This window comes from Cheilinus undulatus, linkage group 19, assembly GCF_018320785.1.
Source record: "Cheilinus undulatus linkage group 19, ASM1832078v1, whole genome shotgun sequence".
Taxonomy (NCBI): domain Eukaryota; kingdom Metazoa; phylum Chordata; class Actinopteri; order Labriformes; family Labridae; genus Cheilinus; species Cheilinus undulatus.
The window spans coordinates 5435803-5457930 of record NC_054883.1 but is presented as its reverse complement, the minus strand read 5'-3'; the positions used below and the strand labels follow the sequence as shown (position 1 = coordinate 5457930).

Below are 22128 nucleotides of genomic sequence, written 5' to 3'. Positions count from 1 at the left end.
CTTTAAAGAACTTATTTACATTTCGGTTTCACAACCATACCACTGCAGAAGCTTGAAGTGTAAATGCAGTCCATCTCTGTCTGTTCAAACTGTAAGTTTATGGTGTGCGTTAAACTGTTAAGCACTCCACCTTAAAGCCTAATCTGTCCTCTAGACATCCTGAAGATGAATGATGGCGAGGATTAACTCAGTGACAACAGACCTCTGTCCTGCAGAGCATAATGTGTCAGGCTTTAGTCCCATATCCATAAAAACACTCAGAGGGATAATCCTTCATCTTCGTATTGAGTAACTGTGCTATGGGAGAAGATGTGTTTTGCATACCTTTGAATATTTTGATTCCGTAATTTGATTTTCAATATTCCTAATATTAAAGAGAGTTTCATTGCTACTGGGAGATACTTAGTGACTTTCATACACACAATAGCAATAGCTCTTAGAAATCTTACCGCCATTATGCCAGTGTCTGAGAGTTTTGTGATTGAGAGACCTTTTAAAAACTGTTACGGTGCACATGGGTTGCAAATTTGCAGGCATGGATTATGAACCATCTACCGAAAGCAATGCAGTCTTAGGGTTCTAATGAAGCAGAGTACTCAATAAAGCAGATTGACTGTAGGTATCAAGAAAGCTAGCATTTTAGGGTTCTCTTGTGACCTAGATGAGACATTTATGTGCTCTTGGAGTAATTTTGGTAGGCCAGCCACGCCTGGGAAAGTTCAGCACTGTTTCTGAGGCACAAGCTAAAGGTCATCAGTCACTCAATGTGTCATGGGTCTACAGCAGCGCCTCTGACAAAGAAAGTTAACTTTTTAGATGAAAAAGCACAGAATTTTTCCATAAACCCACACATCTTTTGTATAAAACATCAAACTTTTATCTTCCTAATGGCAGAAGCAATAAAATCTTGAAATAATATTTAAATGAATGGTAACTCAGCCCCAGATAGGCAACAATCTGTTTACATAATTGTGAGCTCATGGCTCTCCCATGATCTCAGGGCTGCACTCTGCTTCCAGGGGGTGAGGGTGCGCACCATTGGTTGGATCAAACTGCCGTATGCCTGAAATGCAGGAGGATATGAGGGTATATCAGTGATACTCAAGGGGTGGCCTGGTCTGGCCCTCTTGTGCCAGTTTTCTGGCCTGTGTGGACCCTTATCATACACAAAATGTAAATTGTCAAAGAGTAAAAATAAGATAGTAGTTTGTTCTCAATGCCTAATAAAGATGCAACAAAATTTTGTTAGGCAGTCTCCTTTGTTGCAGCAAACACAGTCGTCGAGGCAGCACTTAGAAATCCGAAGTCCCACGTCGTCCATCCCGCTGGCAAGGGAGTGGGCACCTGCAAGAAAGATGCTTGGTACGGCAGATTTGTGTGGGTGATGATAAACTGAACTGACAGCGCCCAGATTCTGAGGGGTCCATCAAAATCCTGGAGGTCCGCTTGTGCAGACAAGTCTGGTAGGCATCTTTAAAGGGAGGGAGGGGCGAGCCACCAACCCCCTCTAGTCTTTCCAGAGTCAGGTCTCCGGTTCAGTCTGTGTATGGTGTGGCCTATTAGCTCCACGGCTAGGTGGAGTTCATCCAGATTTCTGTTGTTATAAAGACACAGTCGTCCAAGCAGTGGTTAGAAATCCACAGCCTTATGTGGTCCATCTTGTTGGCGAGGTAGAGAGCATTTGCAAGGAAGATGCTTGATACGGCAGATTTGTGTGGGGGCTGCTGTTAGCCTAGACTGCAGCCCAGCTTGTGTGCCCCTCATCCGCCCTCTCCTCCTCCTTTCTTTCTCCAATAATGCCCCGTTCTCCGGATAATCTCCGTCGAGAAAGCGGGCATGCTTCCTTTGCAGTAGTCAAGAAAGCAGTCTCTTTTACACAGAATGTCAGTTCTGATATGAGTGTAGGGCTGCTAGTGATGGAGCGCCGGGCCCCTGTGCTGGTACTCACCGCTGCCATGCTACCTCAATAGGTAACTTTATAATAGGTAACTGCTAACTTTATCTCTGCTTCTGCATCCACGTTTTGTTTCAGTTCTTGTTGTATGACCATGATACAGGATTTCAGGGTTATGAATTGATCTGCTACCTCTGCTTAGGCTTTTCCTCTGTTTGAACATCTTATCACAGTTTGGCCCTTAAGAATAATTAGCTAGTTTAAATGCTTCTATTGTTGAGCCAACATTTCACCTTAATGATTGCAGGTTTTTCTTTCAAAGGAATAGTAAATAGTAAATATTTCCATTTGAGTGCAGTTAGAAGATTGATAAGTTAAGGTTCTGATTTTGGAGTAGTTTCCTCCATGTTTTCTGGGTTTATGCTAAGCTAAGCTAACCATCTGAAGACTATAGTTTCATTTGTACAGTTCATGTCAAGTAGGCAAATACTTGTGTTTATATAAATTTTGAGGTCAAATGTTTTGTGAAGAAACATGTTCATTTCCTGAAGCATGGTATTACAGAAAGTATCCCTTTTAAGTAATGCCCCATGTGCTGGCTGCTCTTTTCTTTCCTTTCTCTTCCAGTCTGGCACAGTCCCCCAGCAGGTTTCACTGCAGAGAGTTTCTTCTCGTTTGTCCCAGAGGCCATTTTTCAAGCAGGATTTCCTTCCTTCCTGGCCCTCCCGGTCTTTATATTGTGCTGCAAGTTTCCTGCTTCAGCATGCGCATACATACACACTTCCCCCACCAGAGCCAAGGGGAAGGAGAGTTCTGCTACAGATGCCCACTTAGCAATGTTGAGCTTAATTGCATAGGCGACAGTGCTGTAAGGACCCCTGCACTCAGTCTATTGAGTGGTCTCAGCTTTGGAGGCAGAGGTGGTGCTGCCCTGCTGCCCTGAGGAGAAGGCAGCCTTTGATTTCGCCAACGGCAGCTGCCTGGTCACATGGTCTTTACGTGCTACAAACAGAAAAGTGGCGGGACTGTGGTCGACACTTGTCAGGACGTCCATGGAGTGTGAAGGGGTCATCATCACAAAGGGGGCTGTGTTTTAGCTGGCATGCCTTAATGCAGGGAACACAGGACTGCTCAGATCAGTATGCCTGCAACGTCGGTTCAGACCTGCCTTAGCCATGCTACTTCTCTACGGAAAATGAAAATGCTGAAAGAATGAACCAACCATTTCATACAAAGATTCAAAAAAAGAAGTGCAGCTGTCTCTGCATTCTTAAATCTAACTCCAACTATTTTTATGGTGCTCTCAAAATGAGGTCTGACATGTTCCTCCCTAGTTGAAGCTCACACTTTCCATGTCATTACTGTGTCTGTCCATCCTGCCTTTCTCTGAGCTCTGAATCCATAAACAACCAGAGCCACCCAGCCAGACATGATGGGAAATTCCTCTTCACTCCAAATTATTTAATTAAGCACTTGAATGGGATTTGTTATAGTGGCTCTGAGAGTTAAACAAGTGTCTCTCTGTCTGTTGGCATGCCTCTGTCTGCAGACATCCTTTTCATGTCTGACCGTCTGCTTTCCTTCACTTTCCATTTTAGATTCAGTCTCTGACACTACATGACCATGAATCTGACCCACATTTGAATGGGAAATAATTTTTAAACCTTGAATATTCAACTTGCTTTTATTTCCAAGCATCCAAGCATTCAACCAGTCAGGAATGCCAGATTGCTGCAGTCTGCCATATACTAGGTTTTATCCTAGTCTTTTTATCTGTCTGACATTAAATCAGACTAAACTCTTCCAGGCTTAGGTCAGTTAGTTTTGATAATTTTTATTACTTTCTTCAAAGTCAGAAGTTTACATACATTTCCTTAGTATTTGGTTATATTGCCTTCAAACTGTATGACCTGGGTCAAATGTTTTGGCTTACACAGGCTTCTCTCAAGAATTTGCTTGAATTTTGGCTCATTCTTCTTGACAGGACTGGTGTAACTTAGGCCTGGTCCAAACGGAGATGAAATGATATATTTCTGTTCATTTTGAAAAAATTTTCTGTAACAAGGGATCGTTTCAGGAAATTTCAGCATAAGCACGGAACCTCTAAAAATGACTGAAAACGCTGTAGTATATATGTCAAGCCTGTAAGTGGTGCTGTAATGCTGCTATGGAAATGCACCAAAAGAGAGAAGAAGATTACATAAAACTGCCACAAACTTTCTCCTTGTTGCCCTTCTGGTTGTTTTCCTCAGTGGATTTCAGAACATCTGGGGTATGCTGTTCGCCGTGGTGGTAAAGGAGCGTCCGATTTTGCTGTAAAAGCCAAAATAAGCTCGGTAACTTCTGCAGCACGAGCACAACCCTGTAATCCACCACTGCTGTTATGGTTTGACTGCGCGTGCGGCGTAAGTGGGCTACGCTATGTGTGACATAATCGTTTCAAGAAAGATGCGGTTGGCTGTCCACACGGAGACGAAGCAGTAAGCGTTTACAGATTTGTTCACTGTGGGACCAGTTTCAAAAAGTAGCGTTTACAGCCTCCCAAAACGCCGTTTCCGTGTGGACGAAATGCCGATACGACAAAAAAACTTTGCATGTACTCCTGAATTCGTCACCGTGTGGACGGGGCCTGAGTCAGGTTTGTAGGCAGCTTTGCTTGCACATGCCTCTTCGGCTCACTCACACATTTTCTATGGGTTAAGATGAGAGCTTTGTCATGGCCACTCCAAAGCATTGACTTTGTTGTGCTGCTTTGTGACAAATTTGTTGGCACGTTTAGTGGCATTGTCTATTTGGAAGACCCATTTGTGCCCAAGCTTTAACTTCCTGGCTGATTCTGGAGATGTTGCTTCAGTATTTCTATATAGTGTTCTTTCCTCATGATGCATCTATTTTGTGTAGTCTCTTCTGTAGCAAAACACCCCCACAACATGATGCTGCCATCCCTGTACTTCACAGATGGGATGGTGTTCTCAAGCATGCAAGCTTCCCCTACAAATGTAACGATGGTCATTATGGCCAAACAGTTTAATTTTAGTCTCATCCCTAAAGATTGAGCTTTTGTCTATCCAGGACCTGTTTCACTGTGGATGGACATTCCCATGGTGTTTATACTTGTGTATAGTTGAACAGATGAACATGGCACAGGCTTCTGGACATTGCACCCAAGGATGAACTAGAGTTGTGGAGGTCCACAATTCTCTTCCTGATATCTTGACTGATTTCTTTGGATTTTTCTGTGATGTCACAAAAGGAGGCATTGTGTCTTAGGTATGCCTTAAAATACATCCACAGGTGTGCCTCCAGTTAACTCAAATCTTTCAGTTAATTAGAATTAATTCATTGGAGATGCTTAAATGCTACAAAGAGAGAATGTGAACTGCAGAACTGATTGTCTTTTATGAATTTATCATGACAGGTAGGTAAATGATCTATTGTTGTAATTTGCAAAGAAAATAAGTTGCTTGCCCTTGTCCATGCAATCAAAATCCAAATGTTTCTTCCTCATGGTTTATTAGTTTGCTTGTGATCGCTGAATAACTTTCTTTGACCTGTTACAAGCATGAAAAGTTTTACCAGCTATAAAAATTACATGTTATGAAAATGTACGGTAATTATTGGTGTCTGTTCCTTCTCATTTGAAAAATTAAGAGGGCTAAATCAGGCTGAGGTCTATAAAGGATTGCAGTGTTGTTGGACTGCTTCCTCTCTCTCCATCCATTCACAGAGACGAACAAGGCATGATTAGCAGAACCCTGGCAGGAGGGGTATTTGTTCGGGTGGGCATGCTTTCAGAAGTGCTTGAGGGAGAGTGAGAGTTGGACAGAAACCGGCTCTGTGTCTGTCTGTTCAATTCTCCATCCACAGTGTCCTGATTATTTGCGTGACAGAGACTGACTCTGCGGGTTTCCTTTTTCCTCGCCCGTCCTGCTGAGATGGATGTCTGGCTGTGTGACAGTCATGCTTGGAAGAGCAACACAGATTGGCAGACCGATGATTCTGCTTAGTCATCCTGCCGATCAATGCGCTGCCCCCGTGTGCGGCTCTGATGGGAATTGCCAACCCAATGGTTTGCTTGGTTACACATTGAGATCAGGGAAGCATGGCGCGCTGTGTCTCCAAAGTCGAACTTATCTACTGGAAGCTCATTTTGCTGCTTAGTATCTGATTTCACAAGTCAAAAGACCCTCCTATTATACTGAGGATGGCTGCTGTTTACAGTGCCGTGATGGGTGAAATTGAACAGAACCACAGCCTGTCAGGGAGGCGCTTTGATGGACATGACCACAAGCATCATTTTATGCTCATGCGCTCAATGTCAACCGTGCACGTCGCTCACCACGGGTGAGCTGCAAACATTGGACACGGACATATTTATTAGATAAATCGCCTCATTTCAGCTGCTTGTAAATTTCCTTTGCTGTCGAGTCACTAGAAGGACAAGAACAACATCAAAGAGAAAAAGTTTTCTTGTCAAAATAGAGACTTTTTTGAAGACTTTTCAAAGCACGGTCTCTGGTTGATCTGGATTGTATATTTCAAGCCTGATTTTCCATCATTTTCACTAAAAAACTCTGCGTAGAACAAAAAGTTATCAATGAAAGCGCTTGAAGTTACCTTAACTGTCCTGGAAAAAAGCATCTTCTAGTTCAGTATAAGGTTGTCACAATACCAGAACTTTAAACTGTGATTCAAGCTGAATAATACACAATTACCTGTCTCAATACCAAGGCTACAAAAATGCAAGTTCCAGGCACACAATTTTGAGTAAATTTTTATAGCAATATTACACAACAAGTAAAAAAGAGAAGGAAATGTGGTGAAGCGTGTCCATTGTGAAACTGAATTAGCATACCGCAACCACACATTGTCAATGCACCAGCACCTCACATGACACCACAGAGTCCAACAAGGTAATGCTAATATGGTAGCAGAAGCTTTAATCTAAACTAGTAAAAGACTGCAAGCCATTCATAGCAGCATTTGATTTCCTTTTGAATAAAAAAAAGGCCATTATCTCTTCTTTATAGATCTGTATTCCTAAGAGAAGTTGTTTCATGTACAATAATGGCAATTTTATATTAAGATTAAGATTAAGATATTCCTTCATTAGTCCCACAAGGGGAAATTCCAAAATTTACAGCAGCAAGAAGTAGTGTGGACAAATCAGGCTATTGGCAACAATAATACCATAGAAAAAGAGGACAAATAAAAGTAGTGTACACAAGAGCCTGCAATTAAAGACAATTAATAAATACAAACATGGAATTTAAAAACTTCAACTTACAAATTATAAATAGTATTTACCGGATGTTCTGATACCATTTTTTCCTTTCCCATGCAATTCTGATACCAAGGTGTTGGGTATCGGTTAGCATTCGAGCTAGCGGTAATTAACAATCATAATTCGATTAAAATGGATAAATAGACGTTCAATGTCACGTTTACTGGTGTGGATCTAATGATTAGAGACCCCAAAAGTCACACGAGTTCCAGGCTTACTGAAAATGCTGCCGAAAGGGATTCAAAGGCATCAGTAGTGTCAATGGGAAAACACAGCGGCTAGCTTCAAGAGGAAAAACGAGTAAGAGGCAACGATTTATGGTTCAAAAGTTATTTAACTTTTGATGAACTGTGTCACTTCTTGTCGTGTTTGACAGCGCCGGTCTGGCTGATATGATACTTTGGCTCACCAAAACATCTTTGGCGTCTCTGTTGTGTTTAACTGACCGTTAGGTGAAACATCACTTCCCGTATGTGGGTTTTATGCCAGCACAGTTGCACTCAGAGACCTACCGACCTGATTTTGCTTTAACACTAGAACTGCCAATGGGTAAAATTCTGTTCTTTAATTGTATCTTACTTAATGTGTATACAGTTTTAAAGACTGTCAGTCTTTGACTTTTCGTAAAAGTTTGTTTTATAGCACCTGGTGTCATAAAAACATCATTGCTTAAACCCAAATTTTGTTAATGGACAATTGTACCTAGAACAACCATGCAGGTCAAATTTACCCCAGAGAACCTTGATTTTCCCACTGTTTTATCTCACACCTGCAGTAAATAAATGGGGCAGTGGAAATACCTTCTCTCTATTGCAGCAATACCTAATCAGAAGTCGATAGATCAACCTTCAATGTAAATACGACAAGGAAAAAGACATTTACCATCGTTGGATGTCAAAAAGTAATCTCAGTGCTTTTAGTGAAGATGAATCTGGTGATGAGGAAGTTTCAGGATTAGCAATAAGTCCAAAGACGATTTTCTATGTGACGATTATCTTCCAACAGTGATGTAGTGGTTAAAAAGCTGTTCAGTGTCAGTGGTTAATTAGCAGTCCTTGGTAAGTGCTATTTATGAAAATCAAGACACTTTAATGGCAGGTAAATTTGACCCTTTGGCTGTTTCAGGCATACAGAGATCAACGGTGGTTCTAGTGTTAAAATAGCAGGAACAGTCCTGAACATTCTAAATTGCATCAATACTTTGACAACATTTCTGTACTGAAATTGCACCAATGTAAATCTCTGCATATCTGCATTTTAGACAAAACTTATTTTATACTTTGCAGCTTTGGGTTCAAAATTTGTCAAAATATCTGAAGTTTTTTTGAAAGCCTCTGTACTTTTTAAAGTTGTTTTGATCATTGAAATAAAAGAGATTGTATTTTTTCAGGACATTTGGCTTTGAGAGGTATCCAAGTATTCTTGACTTTACTACAGTATTTGATTCACTTTTAGGAGCCTTCTAGTGCTAGCTTCTTGGCTTGAATTTGAAGGATTAAAAAGAACAAGTGTTCCTCAGATAAATGAATACACACAATGTTCTCTTTTGTTAATTAAAACCAGAAACCCTGCGTTGAGCTCTGCAGAAGAGCCTCTAATAGACACTCCCACTGTAGATATATTAACATTCCCTGCTGTATTTATAGCGTCTGTTTCCTGTATACATTCCCAGCTGAGAGAAACAGGATGGATTTGGAAAATTTGCCAAAGGCGTAACGAGATGGGAAGCCTAAGATGACTTGTGGAGGTGTCACCAGGACCTGCTGAGGACAGGAGGGGCCAGACAAACAAAGAGCCTTTTCTCTCTTTTTCGGATGTTCCCCCTGTGTGCTTACAGGATCAGACACTGACAGACTCTTGACGCGACCTTTGAGGGGGTAGTTCATTTTTCACTTGCAAAGATTTTTTTGTGTTTTTATAAAGGTGTTTACTGAAGATTTAACCCTGTAATGTTGGATCTTGTTCTGAAAAGCACTTCCTCTGTGCAGGAAGAATAGCAAAAGCAAAGTATCCTCCCTGCAGGGTTGACGTTAAGAAGGCCAAACAAGGCGGTCTTTTTTTCCCTCCTCCTTGCCCTCTCTACTTCCTCTCTATCTGTTTATCCCGCTGTGTCCCTGTCGTTTCTGCTGCTCCCTACTGTCCTCACAACCACACATATACAAAACCAGACACTCCGGTGTTTCTGGCACTTGCCTGAGGGTGCCAAGCTGCTGGCACACCTGTTACCTGCTTTCCTTAAAGCCTTATCACAGCGTTTTGGTGTGCTTTCCTTTGGGACAGATGTATGATGGAGGAAAAAAAGAGACACATTCAGAAAGATTGTTGCGTTAATAAGCATACCGTCACAGTCTGGTGATTTACAACAGTGGGGTTTTTGGTGTGGAAGCGGCTGTTTGTGTCTCCATCTCACGCTTTGAACAGCCTTTGTCTTGTCTTTTTGTTTTATAACAAGAGCGTATTCTTCTACAGACGGATTATAATACCTGTACATAAGGTTAGCGATATCTCTATCTGATGGATTCTCTATTCGCACACTGATTTCTACTGTGTCTGCAGGATGTTCATGTGTGTTCAGGAGTCTGCCAGCTCTTCAGTCACAACAACAAAGCAAATCAGTGAATAATCCTCGGACAAAAGAGGGAGTACGTCCAATAGACTCAGAGAAAGGTCCATTCATTTTCCAGAGTTTATACTGGTCACCGGTGCCAACGACCCTAGATTGGACCCTCTGCAAATTTACTCACAAAGGCGACATCCTCTCTTGGTAAGAGAGGGTGCTTTTAAACTGGCCGGCAGCCGAGCTGTTTCATTACATTTCTTACTTTTTTAATATAGCATCGTCTGTACTTTTAATATCAAGGGGAGCATGGTGTTCCACAGTTGAACCAATCGATCAGCTGGGACCTCGGATGCTTGTTTTGCATGTAATACATCAAACAGGCCCCGAGTTCCTCCAAAAGTTTTAACTTGAATGCATTAGCAGGCTAGCTTTGTACTTGATTCAAACTAATTTCTGTAGCCTGGGAGCAGCTAGATAGCTTTTTTTTATTCCCAATGTAATTTGCTGCATCATTTTCTCTCTTTCAGTTCATTTTAGTGCACTTTTACTCTCCCAAGAGGATTTGTATTCCCATTATCCCAGTCCTTTCTGCCTGGTGTGGCTGTTTAATAACGTGATGAACAACTTGCCTTTCCTCCCCCAGTGCTATCCTCTAATCCACTCCCTCCTATTATTTTAATGCGCACGTGCTCTTTAACTTGGCAGATATTTTTTACACAGATGTTTTTTTGTAGTGCAAGAATGTCCATCATTGTCCTCTTGTTATATCATCTTTTGTTTACATGTTTGAGGAAGCATGCAGCCTCTGTTTTTGCCAAACTTCTCATGTTTGATTTGTCTGTTTCATTGACTCAGAGATCAACATTTACAGGAGGGGGATCAGCTTTCCGTTGATTGTATCTTTCAAATCTGGTGAAGAGATCCCAGAGTGGAGGCAGGGGGGTGAATTGCATAATATCCATTCAGAAAGTGTCCTAAACTAGGTTGGCTCTGATCACACTTTGTCGGCATGGAAACAGGCCTCCAGCCAGTCGGTTATGACTCTGCCTTTCCAAAACCAATCCAGTATGACACTTCAGTCCAGAGGCAATGTGTATAAATTCAACTACCAAAAACATTTTAAAGCAAACTGGAGTTATTGAGTGAGCTGTCACTCATGGCACATTAAGGCAGGTTTCATCATTCATAACAAGATAGAAATGTATGAGGCCTGCAGGTCAGCTAGAAATGGATACTAGTTTCCTGACTTCAGCTGATGGTTAAGGTGTAGCAGGATGTAAGTATTGGAAATGTCAATAATATTGCCTAAAGCATGTTATCAAGTGTCAGCACAAACCAAAAAAAAACAGCAAAAATGCATGAATGAAGTTGTTTTTACTCTCCAGATTAATAGTCTTCTGAGAATCATTAGCCTGCTCAGCAATAACAAAATTTTCACTGAATACTTCTGTTAAAGAGTAGAAAAGGAGAGCTTACATCAGGTATTTGCCAAGTATGGGCACAAAAAAAATCACACAAAAATGAAGAGAGAACTGGCAGAAATGGGTGAGAAGTGACAAAAATGTGTTACAGGTGGCAAAAATGGTCATAAAGCGGCAAATAAGGTGGCAAAAAAATGAATGAAAAGTGTTTAAAATGGGCAAAAAAGTGGGAAAAATTGGCAAAATTGGGGAAAAGTGACATTTCATGGCAAGAGGCAGCTTAAATGGGGACAAAAGGGGAAAAAATGCAGGATAAATGAGGTAAAAAGTGATGAAAAAGGGCAAAAATGGGATTAAAGTGGCAAAAGTTGGCAGAAAGTGGCAAAAAGAAGTTGCAAAAATGGGCTTAAAGAAGCAAAAATGATTTAAAGTGGCAAAATTGCAAATAAGGGCGATTGAGACAGACAAAAAATAAAGGTTGACAATTAAGCGTGACAATTAAAGCCTGCTGTTTAAGTATGGGAAACAAACTGATTACTACTTACAATGGAACATTTCTGAGGTCAAAGTTTCCCTTTTTAAAAGTTTTCTGGGCGAATATTATTTCAAATTAAGACACAAATCATAACAAAAGAGCCAGAGCCACATGTTGAAAATTGCTGGTATAAACCATTCATTCATGGTTTTATCATAATTTTAGGTAGTTTGAGTGAACCTAATTTTAACAACCACAGAGAAGACAGGCCACTGCACCCCCCTGAAATCTCTGCCCTCCTCCCAAACAAGGGGCCAGAGGGAGGACTGACACAACCCCGGTCATGCTCTGGATGTCCTGGTGGAATGTGAAAATAATCAGAGTAAAGGGTGGATGTGGTGATTAAGCACAGCCTAGGGTCCCGTCTGGTTGGGTAGAAGGGAGTCCCGAAGTCCAAACATCACTGGTGGTCTCTGGCCTTTTCACCGGGAATAGAAAGGCCCAGACATAAGAAATGCTGTCCAGCTTGACTTTGATTTCCAAGCCACACTCATGTGTGTCACCTTGACTGTAGCAATCCGCCCTGTCCAAACCCAGATTGTAACACATTGGACATGAGACAGTTCAATTCATAGCACCCTACATGCCTCAAACCTACCCTGACTAGAGGTTTAATGTTAAAATTTAGGGTTTCTTATCATTTTGGAGTTCCTAACCAAACATGAATCCACATTCACAAGCCAAGCTGTCAACAACATTAGCTTAGTTTTCAATTAGTTTCAATTTGTTAATTCTGACATGGATACCAGCAACAGAACTGCCCTAGATACTGCCTAAAATATGCGATTACCATCAATTTCAACTCAATAGCTGTTAGCTGCCGCCACATAAACTGGCTTGTTTCTTGCTCACTCCCGCACATGATTATGAGGTTAGTTTACATTCTGTGATGATATTTGTTGCCCTAGTATTGGAAAGGAGCTTGATTCTGCCTAGTGCTTAAGTCTATGGAGTGATGACAAAGCAAAAAAGTTGGCATATATCTCTGATTTGGGTGTTAAAATAAAGACACACAAAGGTTGTTCCATTTTTGTGATTGATGTAATGTTGCATCAGGCGGTTCAGCCATAATTTCCACTAGCACACATTTGTTGCCCACAGCATGCTAACCTGTGTTGATTAATGGCAGGTAAGGCCTCGTCCAGTGGTTCGACCAATCCATTCATCACACCCATCAGCTGGGTGGAATAATGAAAACTTTAATGAGGTTTTAATGCGTGGTTTCCCTTTAGGCATCAGAGTGAAAATCCAGGTGATTATACCTGGGCCTCAGGAAACAGAGTGACTTTCTGAGCTGTTTTTTCCCCTTGCTGACACAAGATTAAGGGTAAAAAATGTCTGTATCCTATTAAAAAGGAAGATCCTTTTCTGATGCAGGGACACGTTGAACACCCTCTGGCATTTCAAACTGTTGAAGTGAGTGAGGAGTGAGTTTGTCGGGGTGAGTGGATGCCATTTTTGAGAACTTTGCTTTGACTGCCAATGGAAAGTACACTGTTATAAAACCCCTGCTGCTGTCCAAGTCTTTCATCCTCTTTGTCTTCTAAGGCCATCTTTTTGGCTCATCCTTTTTCTGTGAAACATGGCACTGATGGAAAACACCACTTAAACCATAAAAAATACTCTTGTGGGGAAAGCTAGCTCTTGCTGTCAAGTAGCTGCTTGTCTCTTAGAACCAACAGCTCTGTTCAGCGTAAAAATGCAATCAAGTCTTTTTGTAATTCAGTCGAAGCTTCGGCCCAGGCATTGTGGATTCCTGCAAGAATGAACATCCAGTCCTAGGGAACAAAATGTGTCTCTCTGGAATTCAACAGGTCCTTACTGAGTACTCAGACAAAGAAAGCAGCTAGCACGGATGGTAGTGTTTCTGAAAACTGGACTCAGGTTTCTAAAGTAGGAAGAGTGGTAATAACAGTTAAAACATTCTTTATTATATGGAGCAACATCCTTTCAAGTTTACCTTTAGCTTGTAATCCTCTCCTGCTCCCAATGCTTTAAACTGAGAACAGATGCTCGTCTCTGTAATGCAATCAGGAGACAAATCCTGAACGTGCTATTCTGACTCTGAATTCTCCATTGAAGTGATTTATATCATCCTCGATTTGAATACAATACATTCAGGCTTTTGTAAATGAGCTGCACCTTTTATGCACTGCAGTGCTGTCTGACGCTGTGCAAACCTGGAAATGAGCTTGTATTCACAGTCACCCTGGGCACTGTAATTGTGGCCATAAATCCAGCCAGTCCGTCAGCCTCCCATTCACCATCCTCAGAGCTGTTCCAACAAGGAGTGTCTCTTCGGAAGAGACATGTTTGTGTCCACAAATAACGCCTGAGCCATCTTGTCGAAACCCAGTGTCTCCCATCTTTTGTGTAGCTGAGTGTGAAAAACTGCAACAACATGTTTTCAATGTTTACAGCACGGGTGTCAAACTTAAGGCCAGAGGGCCAAATCCGGCCTGTGGAACAGTTAAATCCAGTCCGTAAGATTATCTCATATTTCTGTTAAAACTGGCCCATCACCCTTGATGATTTAAGATATCCTTGTTAAGTCATAAAATCTGAAAAAGTAAGGATTAAAACTATTTAGATAAGAAGTCAGGAATGTGGGAAAAAAATAATTTGTGTTTTAATCTCATAATTTCAATTTTGCATCTCACAATTAGGACTCAAACTTAGGATTTTGACTTTTAATTTCATACTTTGAGTATTTCAACTCATAATTTTGACTTCTCTTTTAATATCTTGAGCTTTAGGCTTCATAATTCTACATTTTTAAGTCATATTTTGACCTTTCTAACCAATTATTTCATATTTTATCTCATATTTTCAACTTCAAACTTTGACTTCATAATCCCATTTTGACCTTTTAGACCAGGGGTTCTTGAAGTTCTGATAACTGAAGGGAAAAAAAATGGAAGAAATCCTGTTTGTAGTCATTGTAATGACCAGGTTGCATCTCTACATTTTACATTTATTGGTCTGCATCCAGTAATGTGCAATAAACACATTTTAATTAATTAATTAATTAGGCTAAACCTACCAAAACTTGAGAAAACCTTGAGAAACATTGCAATGCACACAAAATCCCTAGGGTTTTCTGCCCTCTACAGTCAAATTTGAGATACAACAGTCCTGTGTGCAGTCCATTTTAGAATATATGTAAAAACTTATTTAGAACAAACAGTCAGTCTCAATGTGCCTTGCTTCCTGTCTTAACAATTGCGGGCTGCCAGAAATGTTTCTGCGGGCTGCCATTGGCCCACGGGCCGCACTTTGAGAACCTATGTTTTAGACTCACAATTTAAAATTTGAATCATATTTTGATTCAAATTTTAATTTTATTTCATATTTGAACCTTTTAAACTCATGATTTTGACTTTCTTTCAAATATATTTGACTTTAAAAAACATATTTTTTCAATTTCAATTTCATGTTTTCACCTTTTTGAACTAATAAATTTACTTTTCTCAGATTGTGAGCCTTTAAACTTCACTGCTGTGATTGAGTTTGACACCCCTGGTTTACAGCATCAATTCTATGTGAGGAAAGCCTTCTCTCTTATCTTTAGAGGCGTAATTTATTATCTTTATCCAATAAGATTGAGTGCCTGTGCTCCTTCATGCCACTTTTTCTTAAGTTGTTTACTTCTGCAGCTTGCCTCGTCGTGTTTTCGCAGCAGAGCCGACCCGCAGATGTAACAGTATAATTAGTGCTTTGCAGATACACTGATTATTTCCTGTAGAATGGACTCTTCGTTATTAAAACTGAAGTGATGGACTCCCTAATGAGCCCATGTTTGATGTTACACATCAATGATAGAAAGTGTTTTTTTTAATGCAAATTAGCCCTGCTTTTACTCAACTAGGGTCCGGTACTGTAAGCCCTGTCAGGCCTGTACGGGGGCCCGTCTCCGTGTTTGTACATTTTAGACTTGCTAATCAGATGCTAATGTTTGTGAGTGGCAGAGTTGTGAGGGAAGACAGCTTCAGAATGGTAATCAGCATGGACTTGGCCTACAACAAAGAGGCTGATTATTTAAGCTGCTGCAAGCCTGGATTCAAGCGTGCACTTGCACTCGTCCTTTTGAAGTGTTTGACGTCAGTATGTGTAATTAAGATGATTTCAGTTATTTTTTCATGCTGTTTTTTTTTTTAAGAGGCCTTTGAATTAGCTCAGAATGGATATTTGACTGCTAATTAAGCCAAACCACCTTCCATCTGCTCCTAATTAATCAGGGAAACTTTTTACCTCTCAGTGAAATCTCAGTTTAAGGAGTAATCCCTGCCTCGTCCACTCATTATAGGAGCTGCTTACATGCTTTGTGCTCTTATTATATCAGTGTGCTCAGGTCAGGCTGCCTGCTGTGTGGCTGCACAGAGAGACAGATGGCATCATGGCCCTCAGTGGGGCAGTAAAAGGATACCCATGGTTAGGGTCAACTGCTAAAACACATGTAACTTTATTTCCTGAATGCATAACACTGCCTTTCAGGGCCAAAGCGTGATCATGTTGGTGATGTTTGTGGAGCTGCTGCTCATGCTCCACCACAGGGATGTCAGAGTCAGTCACAGCAGGGGCCGAATTGTGAATTTGGATCTAACCTGAGGGCCTAACAGGGTCAAAATTTCCCATAAATTTTCAACCTCATCTTCACCTGTAATGAGTTACAGAGAAAAAACTTAACATTGATGATAAATGGTTTTAAGACTAGAAAAAGTAAAAAATAAAAAAATCCAGACTTTTAACAGTTAAAATGCTGGATAAAATTCAAAATTGTGAGCTCAAAATGTCAAAATATGAGATAATATTCAAAGTCATGTGTTTAAAAGGTCAAAAGAGAATATGTAAATGTAGAATTTTGAATCTAAAAGGTCAATATTTGGGCTTAAAAGTCAAAGTTAGAAGTTAAAAAGGTCAAGGGGGCGCGCTGGAAGTCGAGCGGTTGGGGCACGCACCATGTACGTGGGCGGCCCGGGTTTGAATCCGGCCTGTGGCACCATTTCCCACATGTCTCTCCCCACTCTCTTCCCTGTTTCCGAATCTATCCACTGTCCTCCTCTCTCTAATAAAGGCACAAAAAAGCCCAAAAAAAAAAAAAAAAAAAAAAAAAGAAGTTAAAAAGGTCAAAATATGAGAAATAACACAAAATAATGAGTTAAAAAGGTGAAAATATGAGATAAAGTTCAAAATCAAGAGTTTTAAAGGTCAAAATATTAGATAAAACTCTAAACTATGCATTTTAAATGCCAAGTTATGAGAAAAAAATGGATAATGACTTTTAAAGTTCAAGATATGAGATAAAATTTGGAGATTTTAAATAAAAAATGTCAATATTTGGGTTTTAAAGTCAGAGTTAGAAGTTAAAGACGCAAAAAAGGTCTTAAAAAATTAAAATCGTGAATCTAAATGATCAAAATATGAGAAAAAGTCAAGTTTATGATTCAGGAATGTCAAAGCCATAAAAAGTCATAATTGTGAGATGCAAAATTGAAAATATGAAATGAAAATACAAATTTCTTTGACTTTTTATCAATTATTTCAACTCTTTACTCTTTCTAATTCTTATGACTTAAAAATGATTTGTTTCAATCATCAAGTTTACATGTTTATACAGGAGCAAATGTGCAGACCTCAGACTAGAGGGCCAGTTCTAATAAAAATGTGATGTGATCTAGTTGACCGGGTATAACTGTACCACGGGCCGGATTTGGCCCCTGGGCCTTGAGTTTGACACCTCTGCTCTACCATGACATGAAGCTTTGTGCGTCTCTGTGTCAGGATGTGTTGGACTGTGGCACTCCCTTTGTGCGGATTAAGTTGTCCGTCATCAGTGACAGGCCATTGATTCAGTCATAGTGGAGATCTGACAGCACTGATGCATTCTGGGAGCCTTTTCTTCTTGGTGTTATGATACACTCACTTGGAATCAAACTGTTGCTTTTTCTTTCTTTTCTTTTCTTTTATTGATTTATCTTCATATCACCGCTGTGCTTCAGCAGGAACGTTCGGCATAATAACAGCCAAGCACACGCTTTATTCTACTTCCAGATCTCATCTCTGCTTTTATCTTACTTGAGTTTCTGGCATTCATGCCATTAGGGAGATAGATGGAGTTGGTGGTATGACATGGGAAATGAGAACAAATGTCTGTAAAGCTAAACTCACATCACACAAGCTTATTTTTGTGATGTTATGCCAAGGATGTATTTGCTTCCTACTACTTTTATTTAAATTTGACAACAGCATGGAGATCAGGGGCTTTGTTTTTGTTGCTTAAAATGAAGTTTGATGCTGCTAAAATTCAAGCTTTTGAAGGGAAGCTCTCCTAAATTTAATGAATGTTGTTCTGCGCCTTTCTTCAGATTTCATCATAGCTTCCCTGTAGCAAAGTGCAATACAGACATCAATCAAATCAAAGTGTGAAGCCGCCCATTTGTTTTCCTCAGAGCCTTCAACTTAAGATTGATTACTGTCTGCCAAACTGTATTCCATGCAACCCGTGCACACACAGATTCTCATCTAGTCCCTGCTATTTAAAAAGCTCTTCCTTAAGGGAAACTTCATAAAATTACTAATTCTTCCTTAGCCACATTTTAAGAATACATTCAACGCACAACTTCTTAATTTGCCATTCTCACAAAGTGCCCTGAAGCGTTAAATGGGCTGTCGAGGGCTTGTGCAGCGAAGCAGCCTGGGAACCGTCGTCTTCAGGGACCTGGAGAAAATAAGAGCACTTCCCATCCATCTTAATTCAAACACTGTTGGCCTCTCCAACTTCTGTCCCCAGCCACTTAACACCACCTTTGAAATACCATGTGCTGCAATTATTTTGTTATTTTTTCCCCTTTTCCCAGAACAAAGATTGTGTTTCATGTGTATCAGGTATCCATTGTGATGGCTGCCAAGTGCTGCAGCTGTGCACAAAACCTCAAATCTAGTCTTGTGTTCACCTTGTTAAATGTCCAAGCAATCAGACGCTTCAGTGTTACTCAATCCTTTTCAGGAGTGTTAACTGTTGCTCTCCATTTCAGGTGTTTCTACATCGCCTCAACCAGTATGCAGCCACCAAAATCGACAAGAACATCACGGAGGAAACTGTCAAGGTGAGGGTTAATCTTTGAGGTATGGAGGTGCATATTTCAGAAAATTTATTAGCAAAAGACTTTCACTCAGACATGACAGTAACACCATCTTTAAAAGGCTGGAAACTGCATGAGAAACAGAGTGGGTCTGTGTCTTTGGATGCTCTTTCAACCTGAAATAGCAAAGTTCTGAATAGAGAAAGACGAAGTGGGCGATCCAGGAAACAGCTGTAGATATAATCTATTTATAAATGGAGGGTATTGAAGGATGCGCTCTCACAGTTGGGGGTGTGTCCGGGACTGTTTCTGCAATCTTGCTTTCTTTTGGGGGTAAAAACGCATTCAGTGGATATTTACTGCTAGTTCCCTGTTTGAGGATAAGACTATCTCTGCTCTGCTTTGCTTGGGAACATGCCATACACAGGGGATTTTGGAAAAAACATAGGTTGTTATCAGGTTGGGTAGAAGGAAGCTCTTATGTCACAAAGCAGCTGAATGACATTTTAACCATGGTGCCTATGAAAGTATTCACCCCGGGGATGTTTTACCCTTTGAATGATTTATAAACCAATCATGGCCAATGTAATTTGGCTTTTTGACAAAAAAACTCAAATGTCAAAGTAAAAAGAGATCTCTGTAAAGTAATATGAATTAGATAAAAATATATAACGGAAATTTATGTGGCTGCATAAATACCCATCCCCATGTCTCAATCAGGCTTACACGTCTGGACACTGCAATTTTACTTTATTCTTCTTTGTAAAACTGCCCAAACTTGGTCAGATTGCACAGGGGTCGGGCCTGAACAGCCCTTTTCAAGTCCTGCCACAAATTCCCTACTGGACTGAGTTCTGGGCTTTGACTCAGCCAGTCAAGAACATTGACATTATTATCTTTAAAACATTTCTTTGTAGCTTTTGCTGGATGCTTAGGGTCATTGTCTTGCTGGAAAAAAAAAAAAAAAAAATCTCCCAAGCTGTGGTTCTCTCGCAGACTGAATAAGATTGTCCTCCAGGATTTATTTTAACCTCTACCTTTACAAGCCTACTAGAGCCGGCTGCTGAGAAGCATCCCCACAGCATGATGCTGCCACCTCTGTGCTTCACAGTGGGGATGGTGCGTTTGTGATGTGCAGCGTTTTGTGTCCTCACATCTCATTCCCTGGTTACATGACATTTTTGAGTAAAAACAAAAAATTTTGGCTGTCTGTTTCCACGGCAATGGTGTTTTAGTGCCTGAAAACGGAACTTTTTGGAAACGGGCCCTAGAGTGGAAGTTTTCCATAACGCCCCTGTCTCCGTCTCCGTGTAAACCAGGAAACCGACACTTTCTGAAAACGGACATGCGCACTGTGGCTGCAGAAAATATCCACGCGCGAGTAGGCTTATAACGCATGTGTAGATGGGAAGCCCAAAACAAGACAAAGATGGCCGACACTGGTGTACTGTTCGTGCTCCTCACTCACTTTTCTTGATATTTGTCCGCATTGTAGTTTAGTGTCACTCGAAGCAGCAGTTCCACCTCGTCGTCAGTCCTGCTCGCCATCTTGGATGTCTACGCTCTAGGGGAATAGCGCTGCACTCCTACTTAATGTTCAGAGGAAGGAAGTGTCTGTGCGCATGTGCTTATTTTGGTTAATTGCAAAATCACACCGCCATCTACTGGCCTGGCATGTATACTACATTGTTTTTGGTGTTTTCCGCAGTCTTGTGCGAATGGAGATTGTTTTGAAACATTGCTGTCTGAACATGGAACTTTTTGCAAACGAAAATGGAAAATAAAGCAAAATATCATGTAAACGGGGCCTCACCTGCTGAAGCTTGGAACTCAGAGTAGTCATAGGTGTCTTGGTGGCCCTCTCACTAGTCTCCTTCTTGCACAGTCACTCAGTTTTCTGAGGACGGTCTGATCTTACACGTGCCTTATTCCTTCCATTACTTGGTAAAGGTTTTAACTAAACTCCATGGGTGTTCAGTGCCTTGGAATTTTTTGTATTTGTTCCCTGACTTATACTTTTCTTAACCTTTTCTCTAACTTGCCTGGAGTGTTCCTTGTCTTCATGGTGAAATGGTAGTCAGGAATGCTGATTAACCAGTGACTGGTCCTTCCAGACACAGGTGTCTTTATACTACAATCACTTGGGACACATTCACTGCACTCAGGTGATCCCCATTTCTCTTTTTGTGAGACTACTAGCAACAATTGAATGGATCTCTGTTGAATAAGGTCAGTCACTTTAAAGGGGGTGAATATTTATGCAGTCATTTATTTTACATTACAGATTTTGTTTAATTGACATTACTGTGTAGAAATCTGTTTTCATTTAGACATTAAAGAGTTAAAAAAAGCCAAATTCTATCGACCCTGGTTGATTTATAAAATCCGTCAAAGGGTAAAACATCCTTTTTATATGCACTGTATTTCTTTTTGCCATTTTTAGTATCCCTGAAGTTCATTTTTTGCCTGGAAACATCAACATTTTCATGCCCGAATTTAATTCACACTCCTCTTAACAGCTTCATCCAGTGTCAGCACATTGTTTTGTCCCTACCACCACAAAAATGGCATTGAAAGGGGGCAGAAATCACACCACAAAAAGGAAAGTTTCCATTCTATAGATCATAAAAATCTGCCTCTTTAATGGCTTCTCAATGGAAATGTCTCCCATGTTTTCAATTCAAATATCAAAAATGTCCTGAGTCATGAAACCTCAGTCTTTGTTCTGTGGCCTCAGAAATTTCCATGTCTTGTTCTGCTGACCACAGTAAAACACTGAATGCCATAATGTAATGATTTGGGGCATATTAGGAACACCAGCATCTGGCCCATTTGCAGAAAACTAACATGAAAATCAAGTGTCTTTTCTTCTTTTCCTTCCTTAGGTTTTGTTCTCCAACATTGAGGAGATTCTCGCTGTTCACAAAGACTTCCTCACCATGGTGGAAGAGCTGCTGCAGCCTGACCCCCACGCTCACCATGAAATTGGCCGCTGCTTCTTGCACTTTGTAAGTTGAACTTCCTTCCAGCTGCCCATTTGGAATTCTGCCTGTCTTGCAAGTTGAATCTCATCCTGTCACCTTTAAACATTTTGATGTCATATTTCAGGTACATCAATTTGATGTTTGCACTGCTTCTTTGTGATCCAAAGAATCCCTTTTTATCTGCTCTTTAAAGCAGTTGTGCCCACAACAAGTGTTTAAAATGATAAGATATGCCATATGTTGTTGATCCATCTCTGGATTATTGAACATGAGTGAGTGCACAAGTCTTATGCCCAATAGGGCTTTGATATACTGCCAACCTCAGCTATATATGCCATTTCTTTGATGCAGAGCCTTGAGGCACACTG

The 22128-nt window shown here is 40.6% G+C and overlaps 1 protein-coding gene across 1 annotated transcript in view; it reads left to right on the top strand.

Moving 5' to 3' along the window:
- prex2 (phosphatidylinositol-3,4,5-trisphosphate-dependent Rac exchange factor 2) overlaps window positions 1-22128 on the top strand; it is a 180038-nt gene that overhangs the window by 12509 nt on the left and 145401 nt on the right. The window contains exons 2-3 of the mRNA XM_041814271.1: window positions 18729-18800; window positions 21662-21784. Of these exons, the coding sequence (XP_041670205.1) occupies window positions 18729-18800; window positions 21662-21784 (195 nt within the window). The remainder of the gene's footprint in view (window positions 1-18728; window positions 18801-21661; window positions 21785-22128) is intronic.